The sequence below is a fragment of the Miscanthus floridulus genome, chromosome 18 (assembly GCF_019320115.1).
Source record: "Miscanthus floridulus cultivar M001 chromosome 18, ASM1932011v1, whole genome shotgun sequence".
Taxonomy (NCBI): domain Eukaryota; kingdom Viridiplantae; phylum Streptophyta; class Magnoliopsida; order Poales; family Poaceae; genus Miscanthus; species Miscanthus floridulus.
This window is the reverse complement of record NC_089597.1, coordinates 100,509,113-100,521,143: the sequence shown is the minus strand read 5'-3', so window position 1 is coordinate 100,521,143 and position 12,031 is coordinate 100,509,113. Positions and strand designations below refer to the sequence as shown.

General features: G+C 44.5%; 1 protein-coding gene across 2 annotated transcripts; it reads left to right on the top strand.

The window, feature by feature from the left end:
- The first annotated feature begins 252 nt into the window (after nucleotides 1–252).
- LOC136522635 (uncharacterized) lies at nucleotides 253–2,091 on the top strand. Of its 2 annotated transcripts, none has more exons than XM_066516445.1 (5): nucleotides 253–532; nucleotides 617–759; nucleotides 862–1,221; nucleotides 1,318–1,506; nucleotides 1,676–2,091. In XM_066516445.1, exons 3-5 carry the CDS (start codon nucleotides 997–999, stop codon nucleotides 1,739–1,741), a joined length of 480 nt encoding a protein of 159 aa, XP_066372542.1. In that variant the 5' UTR covers nucleotides 253–532; nucleotides 617–759; nucleotides 862–996; the 3' UTR covers nucleotides 1,742–2,091. The 2 variants fall into 2 exon arrangements, with proteins under 2 accessions (XP_066372542.1, XP_066372543.1); XM_066516446.1 differs by having other exon boundaries at nucleotides 599–759.
- The last annotated feature ends 9,940 nt before the right edge of the window (nucleotides 2,092–12,031 follow it).

The following is a 12,031-nucleotide window of genomic DNA, read 5'->3' as shown; positions in this document are numbered from 1 at the left end:
GTTTAGCACTATAATATTAAGTTACATAAATGTGAACCAAATAACACCTAAGATTGTATAACCATAAAACAAACAAACAGTAAATATCACATCTAATCCAACAAAACAACCCATAAACAGCAGGAACAGACAAAAAAAAAACCATATAACAAGACCAAACTGGAGGTAAACAAATATAGAAGGAAAAACACTGAAAGCAGAAAGGATGTGTTTGACTGATATTAAAGTCGGCTAAGCCGACCGAAGCTGATTCACCCTGAGAGAAATAACTGATAAGCCGGCCGGAACGCAGAAAGGTCCAAGTAGAAATTCGAAACCACCTCCCGGAAACCCAGACAAAGCACGAGCCACGCACGCCCCAGCTGTCTCCCTCCCGCCGTTGCGCCCTACCGCCGCCGCCGCCACCGCCACCGCCACCGCCGGAGTCTCTCGCCACCGTCGCTGCTCTTCCGCCTTCACCGTGCCCAACTCCCCTCCTTGCCTCCCGCGCGCACTTCAGCCGCCGCACTCCCCATCGGTTTCGCCTGGCCAGGTAAAGCCGCCACCTTTCCTTTCCTTTCCTTTCCTTTCCCTTACCATTTCCTTTCCTGCGCTCAAGAGCCACTGCTCGATCCAGATCCGGGTGTCCTTTGGCCGAGACCGTGCCTGCCTTACCCCTCCGGTCGGATTCTTCGCCGTCTTCGTCCCCACTGGGCGCCGCTGGGGTGGAGCCGAGATCGGATCCGCCAGGGGCTGAGGAGCTGATTCCTTCTCTCGCAGGTGAGGACGCCCTTGCTTTCTTGGACGGACTGCTCGTGTTATTCTGCAAATCTCAGCTTTGCCGTGAGCGCTGAAACCAAATGTTTCTTTCTCTGCGTTCAGTCTACTTTGATGCGGATTCATTTGCTGACCGGCATAGCATGATCCTGCGGTGATTGCGGATAGCTTGTGCAAGCTGATGGTTTGCGAGTTCTCTTTTTAATCTGGCCTAAAGAAATCCTGAGACGGTAGCGTGACATGGATGCGAGTACGGAGGTTACTGATGCTATTGGTGCAATGGGCATTGACAACGGGGACAAGGCGAAGTTGCCGCCCAGTGATAGTGTAGAGGGCCACGCAGAAGAACACGACGTGCTGGCTGATGGAGCGCATTCGGGCGAGAGCGAGGTGATCAACCCTCTTGAAGAAGTGGAAATGGAAGCCACCTCGCAATCCCAGGACATAAAGCCCCGAGTTCCTGAGGTAAGGTTTTTCACGTTTACAGATTGTCAGTTCTGGTGACTTCAATCAGTGGTCTACTGACAGTCACATGTTTTGTGGCATTTTCATGTGTTCTAGGGGGTTCAAGGCCATTCACCGAAGGTTGTTACAAAATCTCAGCGACAGAGCCCTCGAGGCGGGGATAAGAGTCAAGCTAGGAAAAGCTCTCCCAGTCCTTCTTATCCTAAGGCGCCCATTGCACGGGTTTCTGATCCAGATCTAGTTGATAGCTCTTCGAGCAATGGTGATGCTGGTGCCAGTAAGAAAGTAAGTTAATTTTTTGTTATAGCTTATGAGTTACGATGTGCCCATCTATATGTTTATAGCGCTTATAGTGATATGCATGATTGCTACTATAGTACTCGTAGGTATGTTTATGGGCTTCGCAGTTTGAAGTTTGAACCTTATACATTTTTGTTGTTGGTGCTTTCATTAGAAGGCCGAAAAGAGCAGTTTCCACCCAGTTGCCAAGGAGAGCCCATCACTTGAGGATTCAAAGTAAGCTTTGTTTCTTTGATTTTCACTTTGTGATTCTGTGTTGCTTCATGTTTTTTGTTCCTCATTTGGATCCTGGACTCAAAATTGGTGCTCTAAGCATCCAATTAAGCCAGGCCTAATTATTACTCAGATGGTAATGAACTGATCCTAGCTCAGTTGGTTGGTGCGGACGTACGCCCAGACCACCTATGTCAAGTCCTTGTCAGGGTGAATTTTGGTGCTTATTTTTTAATTAAAGAGAACTAGTTCCTTCTAGGTTGGTTGAGCTTTTATTGCCTAGATTGCCTTGAGTGTGACAATGCTATGAATTATTGGTACAACTATGTTTGCTACATTTTTTTGGTAGCATAAGAGTGTAGCATAATTTAATGAATTTTTTGAAGTGTCTGTTCCGTCAAACATGCGAAGGAGCCTATGCCCAACTACTTTGGATGAAGCAAACCCACAATGATTACGGATGTCGCTTTACCAAAATCCCACTTTCTGACAATGAAAGTGCCATAAAGCTTGTAAACAATCCCGTGAGCCACTCAAGAACTAAGCACATAGACATCCATCATCATTTCTTGAGAGACAACAAAATCAAAGGAGATATCACAATTCACCATGTGAGCACCGAAAAATAACTAGCCGATATCTTCACAAAGCCTCTCGACGAGTCGAGGTTCTGTGCTTTGATGAGTGAACTCAATATACTTGACTCTCATAACATGGTTTGAAATCTTGCATGCATCTGTTTGTTATTTTCTATTTAAACTAGATAGGTTTGCAAAGCATTCATAAGTGTTTCAAAATGTTGGTTCTTATGTCCAATCTTGTCTCAAGTAACTATTGTTATGAATTGTTGATCTACTGGCTAGCTACAAGAGACAAGAAGTTCATGACCATTATCAAAACACTAAGAAATTACCTTGAAATATAGACCTAGTCTCAGCTCGGTGTTAGTTCATGAAGGCTCCGTGTTTCCACGTGGAGGTTCCATAGCCTAGCGCGGAGGCTCCACACCCCGATGGTTTGGTTAGGGTTTGGGTAAAAATCAAAATATTTTTTTCATCTTTCCCATTTTACCCCTCCTAGTAACTTCCCTGAGTTACTGGGGCCTCATTCGAGCCACACCGCTCCCTTCTCTCTTGCACATGCGCTCGCACTCGCTCTCACCATCGCCGTCGTTGTGCCATCTCTCGCACCACTGCTGCACCATCGCTCAGTCTGTCCTAGTTGTGTGTGAGTGCGTCGTGGTGGTGCCCAAGGCCAGGACTCAGGGGGAGTCTGTGGAGAAGGAAGAAGAAGCCATCTTCACCATCTTTTGAAGGAGCAGTCGTCGCCAGCCAAAATCATTGGCTCCCCGACTATGCCCACAACAGAGGAGCAGCCCTTGAGGCCATCTACGATCATCATCATCCTCCTCCCCTTAGATTTCTCACATCCAAGGTGAAACCCTAATTCCACCATGGATTCAATTTGGGTTATCTTTTTGATCGATTTCTTGCGTAGACAGAGTTGTTTTAGTTATTTAGTGCTGGATTTGATGGTACATTGTGCTAGATTCGAGTTGATAGTTGAATCAAATTAAGGGCTCATCTGCCAGAACACAAAGGCTCTGGACCTCGGAGGCTCTAGATCAGAGCGTGGAGGCTCCACGATCTAGATAGACTAAGTGCCTTGATTTGCTTCAAAACTCAACTCAAACCTACTATGATGTTGCTATTATGTTTAAGCATTGTTTCTTATCCTCTCTACATGTTCTTTTTGTTAGATGGAATGTGATCCGGGTCGAAGAAATGAGAAGAGGTTGAAGCGCTCCAATGATCCTATCGACCACCAGATCAGAGGGATAGTTGTTCGAGAGCTTGTTGGTGGTGGTGAAGATGTTGGTCAAGGTAGTAGGTAGTAGGGTAGAGGTCGAGGTAGCCAAAAAGCTCAACCTAGAAGAGGCAGTGGCAGTGGTGCTAGTCATGGCAGTGTTGGCCGTGGTGCTGGTATTGTTGGACATGGAGAAGGACCTATCGATGATGGAGGAAGAGAAGGGAAGACCATACCAACAGTTGGTACGCCAGACACACCCCCTCGGTTCTTAGAGTTTGATCAGTCCTATATGGTTCAGCATTAGGGTGCCCTAGTGAGGAGAGAGCCAGTTATCTATGATCATGAAGTCCAAAGGCAGCACAGTAACTATCACAATTTGGGAGTGCAAGTCAAGAGAGCTAGGGCAGAAAATCCCTATGTGTGGCTGAATGACAGAGGGATAGACTACATATTTTGGTCTCTATTTCAGTTTGACTTCTATAAGACTGTGATTCTTGCCAAAGAAAAGAAGATAGTGTAGATGAAGTACATTGACTAGGATCACATTGAGAGCATGAACACCCTAGATTCCAAGAGAGTGGTAGATACAGTGACTGAGCATGGGCTGAAGGACATCATGGGTTTCCAATATGATTGGAATCGAGAGATCCTAGCTCAGTTTCATGCCACTTTCTTCCATGATGTGGCAAATGAGACCATTCATTGAATGATGGAAGGAGTTCACTACAAGGTAGATTTCACTACTTTTACTTGTCTTCTAGGGTTTGGGAGTGGTGATAGATATGCAAACACCATTCACACAGAGAATGTCATGAAAGTTGAGGATATTGTATTTGCGTATGAGAGGAGAGATCTAGCTGATGGGAAAATAGTAGGGCTAAAGTCTTTCTACTATGCCATGAACAACCTTTTAGAGAGACAATCAACCCAAAAGGTGGTGACTCAACTTCACTGAGGAAGTATGCAAAGAACTTGCTTGCAAGGATGGCTCCAGGGAGTGATGCTTTCTCTGTTAGCAGGTTTATTTAGGCTAAGTTGAGTGACTCACTAGATGATGCTAGGAATGATCTCCCCTATGCTCCTTACATCATGTACATCATTGAGAGGGTGTCAGGCATTGAGTTTAAGAAGGATGTGGAGCATAGGCCATACAGGTTGACTCAGTGGCAGCACATAGGCTAGGAGGCACTGGTTGGGGATACTGGCACATCAGCTGCAATAGGGGTTGCACCCTTAGAGAGACCTAGCAGTAGTAGGCCTTCCTCTTCCCACCACAGATCCAAGAAAAGTAAGCTTAAGGAGTTGCTCAAGAACATATTTTACATGTGTCAATATGTTGTGGATGCCGCTTATGAGGGAAGGAAGGACATCATGACATGAAGAGGCAGCTAGGACTTGAGGTTAGAGAGATTCCACCACCACTAGTGTCTCCACCCTATGAGGACAGTAGTGAGGATGATGAAGAGATGGAGTATCCTAATGATCAGGAGACGCTTAGTGAGAGGTTGAACATCCTCAGATGTGAGAGAGGACAGTCTAGGCCATAGAGGCACATAGCTACAACACATAGAGCCGACAGGGCTATTGTGAGTGACAATGACAAGGAGTCCGATGAAAGGACTATTTTAGGCAGTAGGCAGCAGACCGACCTGGCAGATGATGATGACAGTGACATTGACAGTGACTAGAGCAGGGAGTAGTGAGACGACCGTGCCTTACCTCTCTTATTCTTTCCCTTTTTGGCACCTGTTGACAAAGGGGGGAGAGGCAAGATTGAGATGTTTCTTTTGTGTCATCGCCTTTTGTCATAGTGTCGTCGTGGTAGTGTACCGTTGAGACATTTAGTTGTGAGTTGTGAGAGTCGATGCCATTTTTGAACTCTTTTTCATCTTAGTGGTTTGTAAAAATACTTTGTTTCGCCTTTGTGTGGTGATTGGAGGTCATGGACATGGATATGTGGATTTTATGCTTGTAATGGATGCTAGAACTGTGGTAGAACTTGTTTATATTCATATGTTACTAGCATATTAGAACTGTGTGGTGTTTGTTTATATATTTGAGATGCTTCTGTTGCTGTTGAAAAAGTTCTCTGTGTGCAGAACGTGGAGGCTCCGAGCTCAGGCCCGAAGGCTCCATGGCTCGGAGGCTCTGGGGTCTATAGACCCAGGATATTTTCTTTTGTGCACAAACTGTCATACGCATCATGGATTATTATTTGACACACTTCTTTTTCACCCCCATAATGGCATGAATACAATGTATCTTTCACACTTGCTCTTAATATATGCAAAGTATGTCTTGAAGGGACATTTTTATAATTCCAAACAAATCTTGCATATATTAAGGGGATCCCTTGTATTCATGCTATCAAAAGCTCAATCTTGCAATTAAATGTAAGCTTTAATTGTGTTGTCAACATTTACCAACAAGGGGGAGATTATAAGTGCAATCAAGCTCTAAGTGGGTTTTGGTGATATTGACCACATAATTAAAGGACTAATTGCTTTGACAAGTGTTTGACAGCATATCTTTAATCATGGATGCAAAGAAACAAAGGAGGAGACCCCCCAACTCGAATGGATGGCTTGCAATGGCTCCAAGAGCTAGTTTAATTCATTTTATATTTTGAAATTGAGTCATAGGACAAGCCGTACTATCAAGGGGATACTAATGGTGTGCTGGGTAGAACCAAGTGCTCAAAACTCCATCTACATCTCAAATAATCCCAGCCACAAAAGCCAGCCGAGCTAAACTTATCTGCTCTGGCCTGTGTGGAACCTCCACGGCACGAAACCTCCGCGTCCTGACGCGGAGGCTCCGGGGTGTGACAGACCTAATCGGTTTGTGGGTGATGTGTATGGTATTTATACCAAACCCCTTCGCCCTCAATGGTCATCTTCTCTATTCGTTCATTCCTAATTAACACAAGCTCTCTCTCTCCCAAGCATGGTGCTTCCAACTCCCTTGCTCAAATCTTTGTGATTCCTTGAGGGATTTGGCTCTAGAGAGTGTGAGAAAGCTCGAGAAGATCCTTCTCCGTTCTTGTGCACTTGGTGAAGCCCTAGCCGCTTGGTGTGTTCGTTACTCTTGGAGCTTAGCTCCTAGATGGCTAGCGGTCGCCTAGTAGCTCCCAATCCGCTGTGGTTGAGCACCAGGAAGTTTGTATTACCCTTTGTGACTTAGTGGAACCCTCTAACCTATTGCCTTGGTGATAGGTTGGAGAAGAGGAGCGAGTTGAAAGAGACTCCATAGCCTTTGTGGCTAACCTCAACAACGTGGATGTAGACAAGCCTTTGTGGCGAGTTGAACCACGGGATAAATCCTTGTGTTCACTGTGATTGTTGTTGTTGTTGCTATTACTTGTGATTTGGATTGATTTTTAGGGTTTGCACCCGATCTATGAATTCCTCATCTTCTAGGTGCAACCAACTATTTGGATAGCTCAACATACTCCCCAGGAAGGCTGGTATTACATTTGATCTATTTTTCATTCATTAAATTCCATAGTAGATCGATTTCATACTCTGATCCCTGAGGTTACGTGTTCTAACTGTTTTCATAAGTTGATTAAATTTCAGAAAAGGCCTATTCACCCCCCTCTAGGCCACTTGCTAGATCCTTTCATAGTGGTCGGCCCTGACCACTCTCTTGACACTTCTAACAGCTGCATACACCCTTTGAGAGCTAAGCACACCACTCCACTCACTTGCACACTTGATTTCGTCATCTTGAGTGAGATTGGAGAGCCTCTAGTGCATTGCTTAGTGTTCTAGCATCTTGTGGCACTAGTTGGTCAATTTGGGCTGGTGGAGTTCTTGTTACTCTTGGTGTTTGCCGACACCTAGATGGCTCGGTGATTGGTGGATCGTTGAGCGATGGAAGGTGATTGTCTCTGTGATGAGGACATGGCACCTTCGGATACGAACAATGATTATAAGGTGCGCTCGTTCCTACATTTGCATAGTGGCTTTGGTTATAATTCACTTGGTTCCACATGTACATGTCACTATTTTATTGTAGGTTCAAATGTGTTTCATAATGGAAGTTCATCAAAGTTGAACTTTTGGTTCGTCGGTAGCCCGACAGTGCCTCATTGGGAAGGCCATAACTCATCCATCTGGAGTGCGATCGAGGTCAATGAGCACTTGATGGAAAGCTTGTTTGATAAGCTTTCAAATAGATCTAGTTCCATCTCAATATCACGTCGGCAAGGCCTCCAAATTACCAATATATTCTATCGCTATTTCTGGCAGGAGCTACACTGTCGTCATGGGCTTGTTAGACATCCTTGGGACCCAGGCCCAAGTTGGAGCATGCCCCAAGAAGATGGAGAACACCTAAGAGATGGCCTTGGACGTCCTCCTCCTTGGCCACCACCTTAGGAGGCCAGCAAGGACGTCCAAGCCAAGCCAGAGGCCCAGTCCAATCCGAGTTCGAGTCTGCCTCGGCCATCAGGACCAGTCTGCAATAAAACGGACGCCCCGGACGCATACGAACTCCGTTTTCGATGATCCACATATGGATGGAAAGATAATTTGATAAGGAAGCCAATCCAAGTGGTTTCACATCAAAAGCTATTCGGAATCAATAGGAAACAAGTCAGCGTCCAGAATCTATCAGGGTGCTGCGACACCTTCTTTTGGGCCGTTGGGCCTTGTAACGTGTTGGGACACCTTTAGGACGTGAAGAGGAATCCTTGGACGTCCCTTAGGCTATATAATCAGTAGCCACCACCTACTTTAGGGTTTGGGTTTTGTTTTAGATCAATCTGTCATTGAACAGTCGCCGTTATCAGTTTGCAAGACCCCAACTTCGAGTGCTTAATCATTCATCTGCAATTGTCACTTAAATTGAGTTGCTTTTTATCTTGTTCTTGCTTGTGTTCTTCGATTTGCAGCAGGGATTAGCCTTCTTGGCGAGGTCAACCGGATTGTGACACGGTTGATAACCAGAGGAGACGTGGTGCTAAGGTTGCAGGGTTTGGGTCTTTGTGATCTGAAGCCGGATCGGTGTGTCGCTCTCCGAACAAATCGTTGTTTATCTTGAACTTGACAGAAGATCGGGACCCTCGTCTACATTACTCTGGCTCTAATCATTGTGATTGTGAGGGGTTCTTATGCCTTCCCCGGTGGAGCACCAAAGGCAACTCTAGTGGATTACTCACGGCTTGTATGATCCTCATCTTGTGTTGGTTGTGCGGCACCCGATTGCGGGTTTGGCGTGTGATGCCAATTAGCGAGTGAACCTCCAAGTGAGTGAATCGCCACAACAAGGACTAGCTTGCCGGCAAGCAAGTGAACCTTGATAAAAAATCTTGTGTCATCTTGCCCAAGAATTTCTTGATATTCATTGTGATTGATTGTGAGCATATTGTGATTGGCTCTATCCTTGACACGGTGGTATAATCATCACATCCCCTCTCATGTATTTACATTTGTAGTGTTGCTTCGCTCTTTAGTGTAATTAGTTTTAAGAGCAATCTTGTGTCGAGTCTAGTAGTTAGTATGGCTCTTTAGTTAGTCTTTGAGAGCACTCTAACTTAGTGTAGTGACTTAGCCTTTGTGTGCTTAGAGATCATAGTCACTAGAATTGTGGTAGGTGGCTTGCATTTTTAGCAGACTAGCGCAATATTCGCTTCGCCTTATATTTATCTAACCAGTTTGTTAAGTGTTGTAGAAATTTTTAATAGGCTTTTCACCCCCTCTAGCCATTAGGACCTTTCAAGTGGTATTGGAGCCATAGTCACCATGATTTGAGGCTTGACAACCTTCAGTGTCAAAATAGCTCAAATCAACAATACGAAGAAGCCACCCCAATTTGATAGCTCCAACTATCAATATTGGAAGGCAAAGATGACCACCTACATCAAGTCAATCAATAGAAAAGGTGTAAAAGGTGGTGGAGACCAAGATTGAGATTGCTGATAAAAAGGCTCCCACCGTCGCCAAAGAAGTGCTACTCCAAAACAATGGCATTGCTCTTAGTGCCATTCATGATGCATTGGATGAGAAAACATTTGAGCAAATCAAGAACATTGAGAGAGCTCATAAGGCATGAAAGAAGTTAGAGGAGTCATTTGAGGGCACTCAAGCCGTGAAGGGTGCCAAGGCATACTTTCTAGTCGATAGCCTTATCTCTTCGACTGCTTAGCCACACATTTGGAACTGGTCGATATCCAACATGCCCATGATGCATGATGAGCATATCAGCAATTATTAATTGCTCAATTGTATAGATCTAAATAACTAATGATTATGAAAACATGTAAAAGATGTAATAAGGTAGACGTGGAAGCATTAAATGAGAAACATACTAGCTTTTAACCAAGACAAAAATAAGTAAAAGCATGTAAATAGCCAAAATATTCTCAAAGGACAAGCTATCGTTTAAAACAGTCAATCCTGATGAAACAAGACTCGTAACATGTAAACACTCAACTATTAAATGTGGATAAGTCCATACACTTATCAGATCCAATCTGCCATCTCTAACAGTAGGGATACGAGCTAGACTGATGCAACCATGATAAAGATAATAGGTTAAACCTTCAAAGCATATGAATCTATACACGCTTAATGGAATCGTGAAAACATGCTACGATCGTGGAAGCACAAGCGATCGACTAAATAGCCGATGCAGACATAGTATGCAGCCATAGGCTATGTTTGACCATAAGCAAGACTTGCTACCTGGTGATTTCCTATCTATAGTGCTAACAGTGGGGGTCGACCGGATCGATGGCAGCCATAATAATAGTTCTAGACCAGATTTCATCAACTAGCAAGCCTTACCTAGGGCTAAACATGTCCTGACCACATGCTATCTTCGATCAAGATTAGATTAAAATGGCTAAGTTAACCGAAACCATCGTCAAAGCAAGATGTAAACAGATAAAAGCAACAAGACGATGGATTTTAAAAGATATAAAGCCGATCCGTTTCAATCTTAATCGGGCAAGGGGTGATTTTGTTATAAATAGTAAGAATATTAGTTATAACAAGATCGCTAACTAGCAAATCTATTAAAAATAGCAAGGAAACCCTACCAATCTTAATAGATTTAGCCAATAACTAATCCGTATCAAAATTTGTATGAGATACGAGCTAGACCGATGCAACCGTACAAATTTTGATAAGAATCAAGGGTAACTTGTATCAGATAATTGTAAGAGATACGAGCCGGACCGATGCAACCTTACAATTAACCGATGATAACTAACTTATACCATGCTTGTAAGAGATCTAACTTAATCGAGGGTAGCCTTACAAACAAAATATAAGTCGTGATGGATACTCACAGACAAACCGAAGGTCGGATTGAACCGATGGCAGCCCTGCTTGCCGAAGAACTCATCGAGATCTACTCTACTCCTACTCCTAAGGGGTGGCGTAAGCCGAAAAGTAAGGTACTGGTTTTTGATTGATCGCTAAGATGTCTGTTACAATAGTTGGGTTCAATATTTATACCTAAGGCTTGACTACGAGTCCCGGTCGGACAAGACCGGTTTCAAACTAGGAAAGGAAAACAAAATTTCCTATATTATGATAACTTGGACCTCAATCTATACTTTCTATGAAGTTCGATGCGTCTTCTTGCCTCATGTCTTGCCATCACTGCCAATAGGGTCCATTCTTGTGTGACGATGACATCACCTTATCTTAGTTAGTTCTTATGGCAACCCAGTTAGCCAATTTTGTTGAATATCTCAGCTTTCCTTTGATGGTTCTCGAAACTCTGGGTTGAACCAAATTTTGGTGTCAACAGCAACATCGCAAAAACATCTAATTCAATGACCCAAAAATCCCATTGCAACATTCGAAAATCATCTGTTGCAACATCCAAAAAAACCATTACAACACAAGAAAAACAGCAAAAAAAGCATACAAAATAGCCCATGACCCATCACCTTCGAGCTCGCTGAAGGGATGAGGGAATAGGACCCCAGAGCTCGCCGGAACCCTAGCCACCGTCGCGTCCCTTAGAGGAGGAGGAGGGCTCAGATCTAGAGAAAGAGAGGGAGAGCGCTCAGATCTAGAGAAGGACATACCTACCTCATTAGAGTCGCGAGGGTTGTCCTTGTCTCCGGTGAGGGGAGGGCGGGAGGGAGGGAGCACGGGCGGGTGGGATGGCAGTGAGCTGTCGCATGGGCGTGGTGTCTGTCCCATGGGCGCAAGCAGGTCTAGAGAGTGGCGTGGCGGTGCGACAATGAGTGGGCGTGGGGGAGAGTGCGTGCAGAGTGGGCGTGGAGAAGAGGAGGGATGGGGTCACCGGATCAAAATGGAATAGGATGCGTCCGACACGCGAGTTGAGGACGGACGTCCTAATAGAATCATTATCGATCTAAAAACCCAAAATATTTTTCAATTTGGAATGGAGGGAGTAACAGTTTAATATATTTATTTTCTAATCTAAAAATGTTAGAAAGAACCTATTTCTGTTTTGAGAGCAAAATGACGATGCTTAACCTCCAAATTGGGGCTCGCCTGTG

Bases quoted from the DNA above. Each gene is read 5' to 3' on its own strand.
- LOC136522635 (XM_066516445.1), top strand. From the start codon at position 997: ATGGATGCGAGTACGGAGGTTACTGATGCTATTGGTGCAATGGGCATT. The intron at 1,222-1,317 runs GTAAGGTTTTTC...CATGTGTTCTAG, and splicing joins TAAAGCCCCGAGTTCCTGAG to GGGGTTCAAGGCCATTCACC. The intron at 1,507-1,675 runs GTAAGTTAATTT...TGCTTTCATTAG, and splicing joins ATGCTGGTGCCAGTAAGAAA to AAGGCCGAAAAGAGCAGTTT.